Source organism: Diaphorina citri, unplaced genomic scaffold (assembly GCF_000475195.1).
Source record: "Diaphorina citri unplaced genomic scaffold, Diaci psyllid genome assembly version 1.1 scaffold1163, whole genome shotgun sequence".
NCBI classification, from domain to species: domain Eukaryota; kingdom Metazoa; phylum Arthropoda; class Insecta; order Hemiptera; family Psyllidae; genus Diaphorina; species Diaphorina citri.
Window position 1 is genome coordinate 13,704 of NW_007378592.1, and position 18,249 is coordinate 31,952.

At 33.3% G+C, this 18,249-nt stretch overlaps 1 protein-coding gene across 1 annotated transcript in view; it reads right to left on the bottom strand.

Annotated features, from left to right (window-relative positions):
* Positions 1-18,249, bottom strand: part of LOC103514529 (nuclear factor 1) — an 81,993-nt gene that overhangs the window by 7,016 nt on the left and 56,728 nt on the right. The window contains exons 3-4 of the mRNA XM_008479424.3: positions 9,514-9,705; positions 5,561-5,744 (exon numbers count right to left, since the gene is read on the bottom strand). Of these exons, the coding sequence (XP_008477646.3) occupies positions 5,561-5,744; positions 9,514-9,705 (376 nt within the window). The remainder of the gene's footprint in view (positions 1-5,560; positions 5,745-9,513; positions 9,706-18,249) is intronic.

The window sequence follows — 18,249 nt, forward strand, 5'->3', positions numbered from 1 at the left end:
AACAAAATATATCCGCGAACATAATCGGCAAATCCGCGAACATAATCGCCAAATCCGCGAACATAATCGCGAAATCACATAGGTACGAGGTGATAGGTAACATACCTATTATTGGGTAACATACCTATTATTAAAAACAGATAAACAAAATACAGTCGAACCTGGATAAACGAGAATCCAAGGGACCAGCTCATTATTTCGTTTAAGGCGGTTTATACAACATTTTCTCGTTTATAAAGGTTTAGCAAAGTGGAAGAGCAAACTGATGAAAGCATGACAAATTTAAACAAGTTAAGAACAAATTCTGATTTATAGAGGTACCTAATTTTAAAGTTAAAAAACGCGTCCCGAATTTTTTCTGGGACAAAAACGGAAATTCGGGACAAAACGCCCCAAAATAAAAAACTGAACGGGACGCCGGGACACCCCCTGAAATTCGGGACTGTCCCGGCCAATTTGGGACGTTTGGCAATCCTACTCTTAAGTATGATTATTTCAAAACTTGTGCTGGCTGAATGCTGAAATCTCGAGTTCACTCCCTTTTATCTTTCACCACCTATACCAAAAGCTTCCGCACCATAATCAAACCAGAGTTTTGGGTATGAATAGAGCCCCCAAACTGGAAAATAAACAATTTTTAGGAATTAAATTATTTTCACTCCCTTCTCAACAAAGCGCAAAATTCTGCACGCACCAATTCACAGCAAATTTGTACATTGAAAAGATAATAATAGCACAGATATTGATATTGATATCAAAAAGTTTGTTTTTATTTATTGTTTTTCAGCGCTGTGCAATTCAGGTGAAATGTGGGTAGCGCTTTTTCCAAACTAAATGGAGCGTTGCCTCAGAGATATTTAACTTTTCGTCATAAAGTGGGGTTCGGTGAAACCTGTAGCCTGTGGGTTGGGGTATTGGGGATTTATTAATTTAATATAGGAACAGAATTCGTGTAGGTAAAATGTTACGAAGGTAACAGAATGGGTTTGTTGACATTTTTTTCTTCTTCTCCTTTCCACCATGAGAAAATCTTCCGTGAGATTTTTTGTGAGGTTTGTCAAAATATGTATACAGAAACACCGTCAATAATAAGATGAACAAGCTTATAAAAAATACACGACTCCCATTAGTTTCGAGTTTCCAATAACTCTACTTTAAGTCAAATAGTAGATCGACACATCAGTTTCAATAATAATTAAATCCCACGAAAATAAAAGAACACCACAGGCCCATAGTAAGAAGTTATAATGAACACTATTGGAAGTACATCCCATGTGTCTTATTTCCCATCTGAGTGGCACCACATGAATGAAGATCTTGTAGGTACCCACATCTAAAAACATACCTAGAGATTTAAATGTAAATTTCAAATAATAAAATACCAACGTACTCCTTCTTTCCTTACTGATGTGATTCCACAAAGCAACTTTTTTTATTTAATAAACATACCTCAATATTCTATAAAGTAAAAAGATTCTACTTCAGAACCTTATATGCATAAATTTAGCATATATCATGTACGTATATGTAAATAAGGAATAAGAGAGGAAGAAAGAGAAAGGGATAAACACGGAGAGGGAGCGAGATGGAGAACGTCGACTGAAAGACAAGATACCAATTAAATATGTAAATGAGACGATACGAACTAGTATTGCGAATTGATAAATAAATATTAATAAAAATAATTCACACTAAGTGAGGTAGGTAGAGACAACTAAGGCCGGCTTTAGATGGGACACACACTGAGAGGTATAAATAATTACCAACCATCCTGGCATCCAGGCTTCCAGGGATGGGCATTTCGGTAAGGATGCCGATTACGTATACGTGATGAGATGTTACGTACGTGATGAGCAAAGCAAGATCTAGTAGTTAAGTCATACCACGTCTCAAACACTACGAAAACAAAAAGGATTTCAGTAATGCTCCAAAGTTGGGATCAGTTGAGATACGATTTGAGAACCAAAAATACGAAATTGCCTTCCATTTCTATATATTTCTAGCAAAAAGGGATGAAGGAAAACTGACATGGGTAATCAATGTTAGATATGAGTTTAGAATCAAGCGAGATGTAAGGCACAGACAGCCCCAAACAAGATATAAAATGGCAGGTCAGTCATTTATTAATCTAATTCCTAGCCTTAGATAAATAAGAATTATTATCAACAATAATATGATAGTTGATGGTTTACGTCAGTTTAGTGTTTGAATGGAAAGTAGTTGGTAACTCAATTATAAAATCTAGAGAAAATCAAAGTCCAGAAACTCATGGGTCAGAATGACAAATGAGTTGAGAAGTCCTCAGAACGTGATTCCTAATCCCTCAGTGTGCTGCATTCAGTGCCCAAGTCCACTTTGCATTTTTCTCTACTTTAAAGAAGTAACACTAGACAATGTTGAGTTATACACAGGCAGCAAGCAGGCATCTTGTATTCTTGTACTCGTCCCATAACACCCTACTCGTACCGTCCCGTCCTCTCAGACTAATAAAACATAATTTATCTTAATGAAAAGAGTTTCATTAGGGATCCACATACAACTAAAGGATATAAGCGACAACATTACAAGAGATTCAAGATAACCGTGATCAAGAATGTCATATAATAAGGACAACATAGCATTATTATGCTCAGATATTGAAATTATGAGAACTTATGTATAAATTTTAATTAATTAACACGTCCGTGAAGAGTTATGCATAAATTTCAATTAATTAACACTTTGATAATATTGGCTCAGTAAAAAAATCCCGTAAGTGTTTTGTTATCTGTGCAGCTAGTTTGCGCGTGCTACTGAAGAATAGACAAATCTGCCAGGAAGATGGCTGATGGGTTAGATTTATGCCCGAGGCATTATCTACCTCCTAAGGCTCCAGAGATATGAGAATGTTTGCTTGGCTCGATTAAAAACAATCAATTTCCTTACTAGTGACAGGGCTGATAAATTCAAATCAGCATTCGATCCACTCACTTCTAGACAAAGAGCTTCTCCTCTCTACCCCTGAGATCTATCCTGAGCTTTATTCAGTTCCTTCTAGCAAATTTTCCCAACATTGTGTAGACCTGCCAACTACCTAAATGTCCTCCTAGATAGCCGAGTATGACAAATTTAATTGTGAAAAGCTCAAGGAATCTAGGGGGTACAAGGGTGGAAATAGGTCTTGGAATAACATTAGGTATATTTCATGCTGATTTAAATCGCGATAAACACCCTATTTAACATGATCGACTTCACAAGCCTACTAGGTCTGTATCTGAATAAATCAATGCTGAAATATAGGACACAAATCTCCCCATTCCGCGACAGTCGAGTTCAAACACTATCAGAATGTGTACTTGGAAACCCTCCGCACACAGTACACTTTATAACGAGATAGGGGCTGAACTAAAGCTCATTAAATAATAATGTATTGCATTTTTGGCCTCGGAAATGTACAGAAGGAAGGGAAATTTTTCACAATGAAAAATGCAAAAAGATGAGCCGGCGGAGTCGGAAAAACTACACAGATTACAGAGAACATGAGTTATGGGTCATGGGCTTGTTTTCTCAGATGTAAAGGCGTTAGGCAGAATGGACATCACTGGTTTGGACAATGGTCTGGACAAAGTTTTAGAACAATGAAGTTATTCACAACAAAACGAAATAAGAAAGTGATAAACATTACCTCCAAGGAAATGAAAATAAGTTGGGGAGAAAACGGGCCTCTTTTCTTTACACAGAAGGGATTGGGACTGTGGAAACTTATCTTGAGAACGAATAGGTAATGATAAGATACGAATACGAAATGGTTTGTGAGAGTAAGATTTGACACTTGAATTCTTTCATTCAAGCGGTGAATTAAAAAGAAAATTATAAAATATCCAAATATCTATGGAAAATAAATGGAAGATGGAAAGAAGAGGGAAGAATCTAGATAGGTAATTTCTAAATCGAGAAAAGACTTTGCCATTATACTCGTAAGATTAATAAAAATCATGATTCATAAGCAATGTGCTAGCTGAAACTTTTCCTATACAGATAGTGTCGGTAGGGATGTACACTAAATATCTTCTTATGAAATCTGTACTAAACTATTCCTCAAGCAAATCTGTACTAAACTATGTACAAGACATAGTTGTGTTGTAATTTCAAGCACTTTGTCGCAAGAGATTTTCAAACAAATTTCCTGTATCAGAATTTATTCGGTACAAAATTCTGTAGAAGAATTTGTAATATTAGGTATGTAAAACATATAACATTAAGAATAAATGTGACTAAAACCATACAGGTAGGTAGATTTAATAATTTTTTATGGTAAGTTGAAGGAGTTTTTCCTTTTGAATTAAACCAACAAGGGTTAAACAATGTACCTATAACATTCCGTTTGGGTTCACTGAGACTAGAGATTTGAATTGTGAATGTGAGAGAAAAGAGAGAATTAAATGTGATCAAGTCAGTGAATTTCAAAAGAAAAATGGTAATGGATGTGAAAATTGAGTTGATTTGCAAATAATCGGAACTCATGTTAGAATTGGCTCAATAAACCAAAAATCGTAGACAAGACACCCAAGTTGGTCAAGGGTTAAGTCCTCAATGTCATTCAAAATTTACTATTTGTTTGAAGAAGTCTAGTCTGGATATTTATTATTCATACGAAAACACCAAGTCCAGGACATTATGATTGGAATTAATTTTGAACACGAAAGACAACTGTCAGAACATCATTTGGTATTTAAGCTTGGTACTTGTACGAGTACATAACATGGAATTGATATTCAAACCTCATATGGGTAAAAACAATAGAAACAGAAGTCCCAAGTGATAATGTAAGGTGGAGCTATCACGTGCACTTATCTCACGCTGGTCATTCCACCAAACATTTTATTGCTGAAGGACGCGCGAGGATTTTGCCGTTATTGGCAGTGATCCCTGTCTTTACTGAGAATCCTATGACATGGGTTTTATCCAAACTTTCCTGGCCAATATCTCTTTAGTCAAGGACGAGGAGATTGCTAATATTCCAATTGAATTCAGATCACCTATTCCAAGGACGTGGAATAGAGCTAAAATTAATATATGGGTACAAAATGTTAAATCCAGGCAAGATTTCGTTGCAAAGAGTACGACGCGACTGGACGGTCAATGGACCCTGTTACCCTAAGACCAGTTTTTTTTTTAATAAGCTTTTCCTTTCAACTTTTAGTTCTTTCATTACTATCCCACAGATAATTATGTACATAGATGCAACCTAGTTTTATTACAAGTCTTCTTTACTCAAAAATCCTTAATTATTGAAAAAAAGTTGACCATATTTTATTACACTCTTTCTGAATCGCCCGTAGGTAAAAATGTACACCTATAACCCTATAAGGATATAAACTTCTTTATCAGTTCTATGATAATGCTGATAGAAAGTAGTCCAAAAGACATACTGGTACAAATATGTAGATCCTCTTATTATGGTCATAGACACTCCATTACGATCAGAAATACGAAATGAGCTAACAAAATTCGATAGCAAATGCAGAAAATACGCTAACGAATTCGATAAAAAATTGTAAATAAACATTAATCAACTTACCATGACTGTTAATATAATTTGCTAAATATAAATCAAGCTCTCGAACGGACACATTTATGTGATAAGGATTAACACAGAGACTAGGGTGTGCACATTCTGGAGCTTTCTCCAATCTTTCACCATCCGTACTTTCCAGCGGGATAGCTTTGAACAGAATTACCATAACTAAATCTAATCGCCACACCTGAAAAGAGAAAAAAATCAAACACGACTTTAGTTTCAGAGAAATAATGGAAATTCCCCCCTAGTATCTAATACGTGAAGCAAATAGATTTTCCCAAAACTTAAAAGGTTATACATAATTTTATTAGCAATTTCAAGTCTTATCTCATATTACGGTAAGATAATAAGTCTGAAACAATAAAGTCTCCTCGCAAAGTCTGAGAAAGGGGAAGACATCGGATTCCTGAAAGTTTATCCACTAAGGAGCATTAGCACTAAATCATTTACAAGAGTAAATAAATATGAAATTATATTACTTGTGTCCGGAGTCGTGAACCCCTGATGTCTTTTATGTAAAATGCAACATGCTTGAATTACTTTCCTCTTATCAGAGATTTTAATGTATTCAATGGAAATTTTTAGCCTTCCACTATAGTTTTAGGGTGAATCACTTGTTAGAAATAAGTAGTTTTAATTGAAAGTTCTGTTGTCAAGTTTCCCGAATGTAAGATTCAGAAAGTACGATAAAGTACTTATTCAATGTTGGGAACAGTTTTAAACACGATACCAAAGTTATGATTAAAGTACAAGTTCTGATTCTCACCTTTAAAGTAAACACGAACTTTTTGAAATTCCAGAAAATACAAATTCATAAAATAATGCCACATTTGACAATTAGATTGAAACAATGAGACACCCAGTTTCGAAATACATAGTGAAATTCAGCTGAGCTGGAGGGGGTACGTACATAATTAACTCTCTTCCCCTCTCCCGAGGAAATTTAAAACTTTGATATTTCAGTAACCTTTGTGGTGATGACCTATTAGGAAAAACCCTCATCAAGCTTCAATCTACTCGTACGTATTTAGAACGTTGAAGTTAACCTACTCCAAAAGAGGAACAGAAAAACTGGGAGACTATACCCACCTAGGTTTTTACTGAACAAATAGGTATTTGCAAATTAGGAATAAATTAAATTAGATTTGATATAAATTTCCTTTTAATTCTTCCAAATTTTGATCTACACATTTTTCTTTACACGGCGTTAGTGGATGTGACGAAATTCCAAATTCGGGAATTCCATCACATCCACCAAATTTATTCTTGAGCCAATAATTCCGAAATAAAATTATCATGTACTATTTTGGGGATGTGCGTGGTAGGGGAAAATGAGAAATAGTATTCCTATTGAAAAGGAAAATGATTAATTTTTCTCCAATAAATTTTCTCTATACATAAAGTCCAAGAGGTTCCTAGTAACAGGACCATATTTTGTGCTTTTTTTCAAGAACAATATTTACTTATAGGTTACGAGTATGATGAAGGATTGTGAGACTTCAAACTAAAAAGCGTAGAAATATTAATGCCACATGCTAGATAAATATTGGACATTATACAAGACCAGAGCTACATTCAAGAAAAAACCAACCCGAATAGGGAACAACATAAATAATATTGTATAGAAAAGGCGCTGTGCAATATTGTATATTCTGCTACAAATCTAAAATTTAGTGACATTTCAATCAGGACATTTTTATAAGAAGAAAATTTTAAAACTATCTATGACTGCACATTTTTTTTCTTCATATTTCATATTTCACGTGAAAATGAAAATAATACCTAACCATAAAAACCACAAACTAAAATTATTATAACAACATATGGGCACTAAAATTATTATAACAACATATGTTTGCCTTTGATCCAGTTATGTAAGAATATTAATATGTACCACTTGAGTAGGTGGACTTTTTTACAGTATTCTCCTTGGGGAAAAAACTTTGTTAGCTAGAATGTAAAAGTATTCTTAGCAAATAACAATGTTCTTGCGATTTCCATTAGGTGCACAAGTATGTCTTTTTTCCATTTCCATAAATCGATTTTTATTGATTTTATGCATTTGAGTAAAATCAATGTTTTTGATAATTATTTTCCTCATCATAGGTGATCTAATAAGAATTGAATAAATGCCAATCCAATCGAAACTCTTTCTGCATAACAAGGAGATGAAAATAGCTGATAATAAATCTACAACTTCACAGCTTAAGTACGTATCTAGTTGTGTATTTAGTCATCATGGACCTTCACAAAGGTAAACTGTAATGAGTCAGCCATCAAGATATTTATGCATTGGTAAGAATTATCTTCAAGGGTTGTTGTAAAACGAGATTGACAATATTTTGTTTGAGAACGATAAAATTTTTCCAGATTTTCAAGAAAACAAAGCTTCCTTTTCCGGAAAAAATAAGAGAAACTACAAGAAAATTCTATCACAAAAATGTCCCAAAATTAAAATGCTGTCCCTATTATTCATTGAACAAAACAGAAGAAAGCTTGTAGCAATCGTACTACATGGTGAAGTAACAAGAAAATCACATTCATAAATAACCCGAGCTTCCTTCCCTAATAAAAAAACATAGCAATATTGTTTTTATTAAACTTGTTCAGAAGTAAAATAAAAATCTCAAACGTTAGAAAAGCGGAATTGCCTCTCGTGTAAGTCTTAATTTTTTAGGGGAAGGATTTTATTTGTTCAATTGAAAACAAAAACAGTGTTCCCAATATCTCAAAATGAAATGCGTATACACGGCAATGTGGTGTTGCCGTGTGGGTTTGATGTCCATTTAATTGTTAATTGTAGCACTTGTAATTCAAAATTTCAAAACTCTTTAGAGGCCGTTTCACACATTTTATTGAAGTATGCTATAGCATTCAAAATTCAATTTGAATAAAATTTCATGAGCCATGCCAGAGTAGCCGGAGGGTTGATTATTGAAACGCTAAAAAACACTTGTAAGTAAAATGGACTTGAACAATTGATCACTTGAATATACCTACATGAAGAAATCCTGATATTACCTCTTTTTTCATCAGGTAAAAACTTTCGTGGCATTTGCTTTACACACGAGATAATGTTCTATGGAGGGCTTAGCACGCCACCTCTAGGTGCTGAACGATAAGTACAGAATAATCGTACTTACGTAATGAACAACAGTACCTACTACATGGCGCACAAAAAGAGCAGTAAATAAGTCAGTCGAGAGTATGGAAAATCGATTGAATTTATTAGATGATAATAAAGGTGTGCTCACGTTCTTGCGAGAGGTACTCTAAGATTTCACCTCGATAAATTAGTTTTTCTAGTACTCCAAGTAGTAGAAGTTACATACTTAAAGTTATGTACCGGGGCGTCTAGAAAATCCTGCGGAGGTGCCAATTTCCCAGCTATGTCTCCAAAGAGTGGACTGAGCTGTTGCCAAGTCATGAGTGAAGCTTACACCTGAGGATTTATTTTGTTTACAACTAGGTGAACTTGGCTATTTACATGAAATGTCTGCCTCTCAATGACATCACTGAATCACTGATTTTGACTAGAACTCAAGCCTGGCCGCCATTGATTGCCAATAAAATGATCACCCACTGAGCTACTTGGGTTGGTACGCTACTGCTACTGTTCTAATTCTTACATCAAATTGGTGGTAAAATTCTTATAAATTTTATAAAATGATCACCTGTCCATATTCTTTCCTGGCCAGACATATAACATACTCTACCCAAGTAGGTAGGTTTGTGTTAGAAGTCTATCTGACGGAGAACCAACCTCAGTAGTGTAGTGATTAGCGCGGTGAACTTGGGATCTGAAAGTTGGTGGTTCGAGTCCTACTTGAAGTCGTAAATTTATCGGGATGTATTATCGGGGGAACGATATTTGTGACAAGCATTTTAATGCTAAAGACGACTAAAATTCCTTCCCATCTTACGATATATGGAGATTCAGAACCAAAACTTACCTTATCGGCTTGGCGAAGGCAGTCTATGCGTCTCATCTTCCCTTTTTGGTCAGGATTAGAAAGAACACACATGGCAGGTTTTTTACCCGTTATACTGAGAACAAAATCTTCCCGGCATTCTTGAGTAATGTCTTTACGTAATTTTCCTAGAAGCCGCGAAGCCCACTTTTGCTTTACTTCTACTTTTTCATTCTGAAACAAAAGAAAACGAACAACATTAAACATGAAATAAGTTCCTCATTTTATTATTGTTTGATTAACTCGACTTAGACAATTTATAATGGATGAGAGACACTTCCAAGACTAGTTGAAATAGTCAAATGTAACACAAAACTTTGATCTCTTTGCCCATGAACTTTGAAAAAATTGAAATGTAGAAGTTGAAATTTAGACTGCCTTTCAAACTAAAAGGAAAAACGTTTCTTTCCTTTAAAATACAACAGGATATAGGAAACTATTTACTAATGAAACGATTTGTAAAAGTGGGGGGTGTATTTGTAAAAAATAAAAATAAAGAACTAAACTTTTCCGTAGAACTTTTTAAAGAAAATCTTTTGATGCAACGCTGTCATTTCCTTTTACATGTGTTTCTTTTGTTATGGGAATTTTTGCTTCATTGGTTTCGGATGAATCTTCAATATCAATGAAAATGTTGTTTAACCCCAGAACTATGATTGGAAAAATTAAACAGCTAGAAAAATTGGTAAAAAGTTTTGGAAAATAGAGAAATTTTGGTAAAATTCAATAGTGACCATGATCATACGAGTATTTTTGATGTTATTGATTTCAAAAGGGATTACCGATTCGATATCTTCCTAAGGTATTTTTATTTTTAAAAACTACAAATTTCAAGCAACTCATTTATCTAATGATGGTGCAAGAGAACATTTTTCCGAGAAAAATCACGTTATACTCAATGGGCTATTATTTACTCTTATTGTCTGAACAAATCGCCATAATGAACAAAAAAAAAAAAAATCTGAAATATTGTAGCAATAGATCGCGAGGGAAAGTTCGGAAACATAATTTACTTCTGACAACGCCCAGTCATCTTTCACTTTTACAAAGAAATGATTTGACCCTAAGGGATGATAAAGGATTTATTGCTCCTTTAAAAAAAGGTCTACCATTTCCCCGAGGTGTTTACCTAAAACTGGTGTGCTACTCATGTCCAAATAAATAAGAAAACTTAGAAAGTTAATATATTATTCCCAGTGCTTGTCAAAAAATTTACCACACTTTTTACGGGAATAAAATCGCAATCAGTAGAACGTAAATTACGACTGATATGTTTTCCTCCGATTTTCCCAAACGTTTACTTTAAATTGTCTACGTAGTTTGAAAACCACAAGTCATTCATCAAAGTTGGGAAGGGAAATACAAACAACGCTTTATAAACCTCCTTCTCCAGCAAACATTTCAAACAACAATTAATAGGAAACTTTGGATTTTAATAGATTCGTTACCGTTACCACTTTTTAACGTAATAATTACTCGTGATATACCTACCTACTTTGTTGGAGAACATAAATTGTAACTTCTTAATCTGTAGGAGCTCACGAAAAGTTCAAGGCTCTCCTTTAGCAAATAAAGAATCATAACCTAGTCGTATTGTAAAGTCGGTAGTACATAGGTAAACCCATAGTAGCTATGACCAGTCAATTTGTTCAAAAGTAGATTACCTACTTTATCAAGTATTAGGTTGGGTAGGTTAGGTAATTAGGTAGACTTTCAAAGTACGAGTACATTCCCTACCAAACTGCCTGACACTTTACCCCAAATACTAAACTGCATCGATTTCACCCACAAATCTATTGAGATCTTCCAAGAAAATATCTCATGGTAAGGCTAGAATAATCCACATGATTTTTATAGCAAAGGAAAGTAAAATAAAGGGGGTGAAACGAAAGAAAACGCCTCTATACCAAAGCTCTCTCCCTTGTACCCTTAAATATTTTAGATGGACCAGTGCCAAAAGTTATATACGGCGCACGGCATTTGATTTTATATATTATGCTCTCTTAATTTAGCTTCCATCTGTAAGCAATTTTTACTAGTATTCATACAAGGTGGTTCTAATTAGAACATAGTTTTAACCACGGCTCAGCTAAAATATCAGAAATCAAACTACCTATCTTGAAATTCACAGCGAACTGTAATGAGTAGGCATTTGTGTACTTACGAGTAGACAAAAATCTCAAAAGAATAAAAGCCAGTCTTAAAAGGTATAGGACACGAAGTTAAATTTTGTTTCCTGTCCAAAAAGCTTTCCAAAAGTGATCCTCAATTTGGACCAAGTTCCATATTTGGATTTGGATGAGCAATCAAATTTTATTCAAGGGCAATCGAATCTTCAAGCCCGGATTTATTATGACTCAGACCTCCAAAGAGGAAGAACTTCTCCGGATGTACGGATGTTCTATTTCGATCAAAGTAAACTGCGGTAAAAAATAATCTTTAATTAGAAACACCCTATATTTCAAAAGATTTATTCACAGTGATTATATCCCCATTAAAATGCCATTGAAAAAAAAAAAAAAAAAACCATGCGGATTTTATAGACTCTTATTTGAAGTGAAGCACTTTATTGTTTACCTTTGAAAAATAATGATAACATTGCTTTTGTTGAGGAAAGAAAGGGACAATTCCTGAAAGGAGAACAATAGGATTTCCAGATTTTTCTTTATTCTAAGCTCGGGAGGAGATGAAGAGAGAGACTCGTCTTTTGGCCTGGGTAAGAAATTAGGATATTGAATTGCACACGGGATAGAACGAAGGAAGTGAACTCTAAATTTTGGATTGAACATTATCCGTTGTCTGTTTGTTCGGGGATAATTCTCAAATGGTTTTTTTTTTTTTTTTTTTTTTTTTTTCATGATCCAAAATGTACTTCAATTGTTTAAACTATACTACAAGAGGTTACCATCCCAATAGGTGGAACCTCTAAAGTTCCCAACTTACTAATGGAGGAGTAAAGGAGACAAAATTTCAATATACCAATTTTTTATTTTAAATTCCCCTTTTTCACATTAAAAAAATGGGTAATAACGAGCAGCCCTGTATAATACCTACACATAATAAAATCGGTAATATTACCCACATAATAGCTTTGAAAAGTACACTTAAAAAAAGTAAAAAAAAATTTACTTGATAATATAATTTGCATCCTTGAAAGTATTAAAAAATACGTCTAATGACAAAAGGTAAGACAATTTATTTCCATACGACTGAAGTTGTTTTGTCATTTGAGCCTCATTTGTTACAATATGAGGATTGTATTTTGTCCTGAGCGCAACGGGGTTACTTCTGTGGGGGTTGGTATGACCAGTTGTTAAGACAATGTGTCGGAGTGTCGGTACTCTGGTATGACCTCAACTTTCGTGTCTATGACTATTTCCGTGGTAGTATTCCTGGATAAAGAGTGTGACCTGAATCAAATGATTGAGTCATGTGACTCGAAGAAAATTGGCTCCAAAAACGTCTTGGTCAAAGCTGCAAATGAGCCTAAATAAGTAAATAACTGAGGAACTTTTACTCCAATAACCAAACAAACTGCTTTCATCCTAAAGGAGGTGTTTTGATACCTTCAAAATATAAAGAGAATCAAAATACAAATAGAACAAAAGAAAATAGTTCATCACCTAACAACAGAATACATAGATCTCATCTTTCTTTCGGATTAGTAAACAACAGTAACCACACCTCAAAACAGTAGAATAAAATTGAACAAATGCAAGTACATACTTAGGTGCTACGTATATTTTGCTACACAGATTTCTGTGTTTCTTTGAGGAAAACTCGCAAGTTGAGAGACTAAAGAAACCTTTTTATTGTAGGTATAAGTATATCAAAAAGATAAAAAAGTAAAATGAAAAAAGGAAGAGGAGGATGAGGAGGAGGCTGAGAATTGAGTCAAAGTGAAAGGCTCACAATTCAAACCATGTGGGACATGGTAGATGGCATTGAGATACAATACATTACGGGGAACTAAACAGATAAGAAAGGATAAGAAAATGAACATGTTAAAAATGAAGGAGAGGAAAAACTAACCATGCCACCATAAGTCACGTGGAAATTCTGCTGAAAGCGTTTTTCTTATGCCAATGTTCCTTTTTTTTCACACCTCACAAAAAAAGCTAACCTACCTATATAAAAAAAGTCAAGAGATGATAATAAAAAAAATACTTGTTTAAGCAAAATGTATAATGTACTTATACTTATCTGCTCTTTCTTTACCTTCATCCCACATTTAGAACAAAATCAACTTGTTATTTATGTTATTCTAAATTCTAAACGTATGAGGGGACGCTTTTCCTCTTCTTTATTAGCTAAACTGCTGAGCTATGTGGAAAAGTATTTGAGTATATCTCCACCAGGTTGGAGATAAGTGGAGAGAGGAGTCATCATCATTTTTCTAATTTTTCTTCTTAATTACCGTTCTGAATCATTTTGTTCTTTGCGGAAACTGAAAATTTGCGGGTCTTTCTCGAGAAGATTAAATTTAATGCTCTGAGTGTCTAAACTGTCAAATAAAGAAGTCGATTTGGGCTGTGGAATGTACCCACTCTATGATAATTCACTTCTAAATTATTAGCATCTACCCGAGAAATACGAAGTTATGTTGGGCTGCTGATCTTATTGTAGGTAACTCAAGATACAAAATAGGTTTAAATGGACAACCTGCAGTAACATCGAAACCTGTCGTAATTCAGTTGGTCATTTCCAATGGTGCCGTCATCGTCAGTTATTTCCCCCGAGTTCTCTTTTGCACAGATTTTGCTATAGCTTTCAGAAAAAATCAAACTAAAGAATATCAAAGGGGTAATTCCTGTCACAGGAGGTCTCAAGAGGACGATTTGAGGTTTAAATTTGTTCGGGCATCTTTTTACAATAAAGTGAATACTAATTTCGTCTGAATGTTCTAATTGATTTATTCTTTCTCTCGTCCTCATCATGTACAAGGAAATCCGAAAAATCTCCACGAAGGGGTTGGAATTTATGCTATACCGCATCCATTTTCCCAATTGAAAATATCTTCAAATGTTCTAAGATTAAAATTTAATTTTCAACAGTGCACTATCTTTAATTATCTGCTGGTGGAGTTTGAGGCATATTTTTCTTTCTTAGTAATGTGATATATTTTGTGATTAACTTGTTGTAGGTATGTATGTTATTTCAGTTCAATGTAGGTATAAGTACTTGACTCTACACAGATAATAAATATTTTACATATATTATTTATTTATTATTGCTTCTTTTTTGAATTTTTAAATGTTGTATACTTATTTATGATAATTAAGATACTTGCTTACCTCTCTAGCAGTTCTACTTGAAAACACCTCAAAAGGACAGAGCGAGGAACAGTATAGTTCATAGATAAAACACGATACTAATATAGATACCTAATAAAGGTAAATATAAAGAAGAGTGATAATTTTAAAAAATCAAGATAACGATGCATTATAGTAATTGCACATTTACTTCCATTAATTTTTATTAGCATAATATGTATAAGAAATAATAAACATTTAGTATTGTGATTTTTTCTTTAACAATAAGATCAATTTTTACTAAATCTTTATGTACAGGGTGAGAGGGAATGAATTGAAATATTGATTGGTAAAAAAAAGGTAATAATAATAATAATGTTCTAGTGTTATAAAAAAATGCCACCGTAAAATTGTTAATAAAAGAGGTGTTTATTATCCAAGCAAAAGTAAATAGGAATTATTGCCAAAGGCGTTTATTTGTTTGTATGTATCTATGTACCTTTACCTATTTGTAATTTTCTCCACACGTAAAGAATTCCACGGAGAATTAAGTAGGTAATTAATATCAAATAGGTAGCTATCTATCTAGCTCCTCCCCTACCTGATCCAGGTATTTACTTACTCAAAATTTTGCCTGAACTCGTAGCTATACGTGGATTAATGTCATTCTCAAAGTTCAACATCCAAAAGCTTTAGTAGAAAAATATTAAATTAAAGAAATAAAATCAACTTGAGAACTTTGAGCAGTTTTGAGCAATAAATACTTTTAATTCAGCACTTTCGAGAAAATTACAACGGGGAAAAATAGAAATTTTCCCCCTTTCAATTAATACCTACAGTGTGAAATGTTTTTTTCTTTTTTTTCTGTACCAAAAAATAAGAAAAGTAGAAATGATTAAAAACTTTTCTTTAATGAAAAAAAGTAAGATAAATCGGTGGGAAAGTAATGTGTTTTACTGGGAACGCCTTGGTACATGGGTATGGATATTAATAAAGTGAACAAAGCTTTACCCCTACAGAGTAAGTTGAAATTACCAGACGAGGATATTTGATCTCAAGTATGGTTGTTTCAGTTTTATTTTCCAATAAAAAGGCAGTTTATTTATTGAAAACTTTGTTCACATTTTTTGTTCTTATAGTATTGCAAGGAAACTGTTGGATTCTTTATTGGAAATTTCATTCACCTACACCACATTAACTATTGGTGAACTTTTGTCGTTAATATTAGCCATAAAATATACCTACCTACGTAAGAATAATAAAAAAGCATATTATAGGAATGACCGCCTTGATGGTGTGATGGTTGTTCGGTAAAAAGGCGGCCGTAGGTTCAATCCCTGCCAAGGTTATATTTTACCCTAATTAATTAAATAATAAATAAATTGTAAAAATACTAATATGATGTTTATTTTGTTTAAAGTATTTAAAAAATTGACCTTACAACAATAGAAAAGATTAAACTTCAATGGTGTTTTGCATAAGTATAAGTACCTAAGCTCCGTATACCTACCCATACACCAATAATTGATCAAAACTACTAATCCAGATTTTAAAATGGTAAGGTAATTAATTTCATATGATTACGAAGATAGAGTTTTTAGGGCTTGGTGTTAATAACGTGTGGTACGAAAAAAAAGTAATGGAAAACTTCTGATTCAATCTTAATTCGCCAATAATTGAGAATACCATAATGAGAAAAACGTAGTTCAAATTTAAACATAAATTATATTACTAATTATGAATCATAATTGATTGCCCTATAAAAAGTAAAAACTTCATTAAAACAGAGAAAAACGCTCCAAAAATTATCGCCTTTATGTAAATTTATTGGTATTGAGGCTTCTTCATAATCATAACTAGGAAGCTGTGAAGTAATAAATAGGCAGTTCTACCCTCGAACCACATTTTCTCATCAACGTTATAAATTAACTGATCAATTTCGTTCTTATCAAAACAACACATAAATAAAGTCATTTTATAAGAAAATAATTCACAGAATTTTGATGAAAATCTTCAGAATTTGAATCATTTCAAAAATCAATATTTTACGTGAATTTCAATGACAAATTCATCTTTTTCTCCTAAATTAGAAAGTTTTGTTCTTTATTTCTCCTATACCTAAGACTTTCTAAAGGCTTCTCTTTTGAAAGCATAGACGTCATCCTAAATGTAATCTCGTTTGCCCTGTTATAGTTGTAGTCAAATCGTAAAAGTCGTAAAGCTCTAGACAAATAACCTAAGCAGACAAATCAGACAGTGGGTACAATAATGCAATTAAAACTATCGTTCAAGATGCTAAATAACGGATATGCAAACATTTGTAAACCTAAAGAGAGCAAAAGTGACATCAGCTTGAAACTGGGATGAAACTTTGAATGAGTGACTGCACTTATGTGTTTTTAATTACTTTTTGATTATGCACATAAAGTTATGTCTTATTTATAATTATGAACAATGTTTATCATTAAAACTTTAGTCATGTTTAATGTTTTGTAAAGATGTGCCTCATTATGCAACATGTATGGGTTAACATATAATTATAATAATCATGTAAATCGTATGATTTATTTGTTTAAGATGTTCGAGTAAGTAAACACCTAAACAGTTTTCATGAAGATCGTTTAGACACGCGTATTTTGATTAAAAAGTACTTGCGTGGTATTGAGCGATCATCTTGAATGCACATTGCACACCTTACGACTAAAGAATCTTGGTAAAATCCACACTATAAATTATAAATACCTACAGAATAGAGAAAGATTGGCCATATTGATTGTCATGTTTCCTTAATTAACATTGTAATTGTAAGTATTAGTTAAGAAGAAATCCTTTTGAATAGTTTATTTTAAACGGGGGAAATGCTAGGCAATAAAAATTATAATCTGAAATACCAATGATGTTTGATTTCTGGGCCCATTTTTTCAAATCTTGGATCTTCGCTTGAGCGATTCAGTCTTTTCATCTCATGAATCGAAAGTCAATGAAGCCACAGGTAATGAAAATACCAATTATTTCAAGATACAGAATGCTCGTTACGTAAAAGTAGTCGTTTTCTGACATTTAATGACATCAGTGCTCATAGTTAAGGTGAAAAAGTAGGAGTCGTTTCTAGGTTCTAGGAACCCACATCGATTCCAAAAACGGAGAAGATAGTGACAAACACAGTTTACTGATTGTACCATATTGCTGATATGGGATAACGAGTGATAAATAAGCAAACCAAAAGATACAGAAAATAATATTACGATCACTATTGCAATTCAGTGTCATTACTGGTAAGATTATTACTTAACCATTGAACTCTGGCTTTGACTGAGCAAATAAGCATGTCATGTTGAAATCTAAGATTATTTTACACCAAGAATTAGTTAAGATCAATTGAAGGCGCAAAGCTCTTTCTTGTTAAAACGAAATACCTAGGCTATAGGCTTTGAAAACATTGAAATTCATACAAACTTGTAAAGCT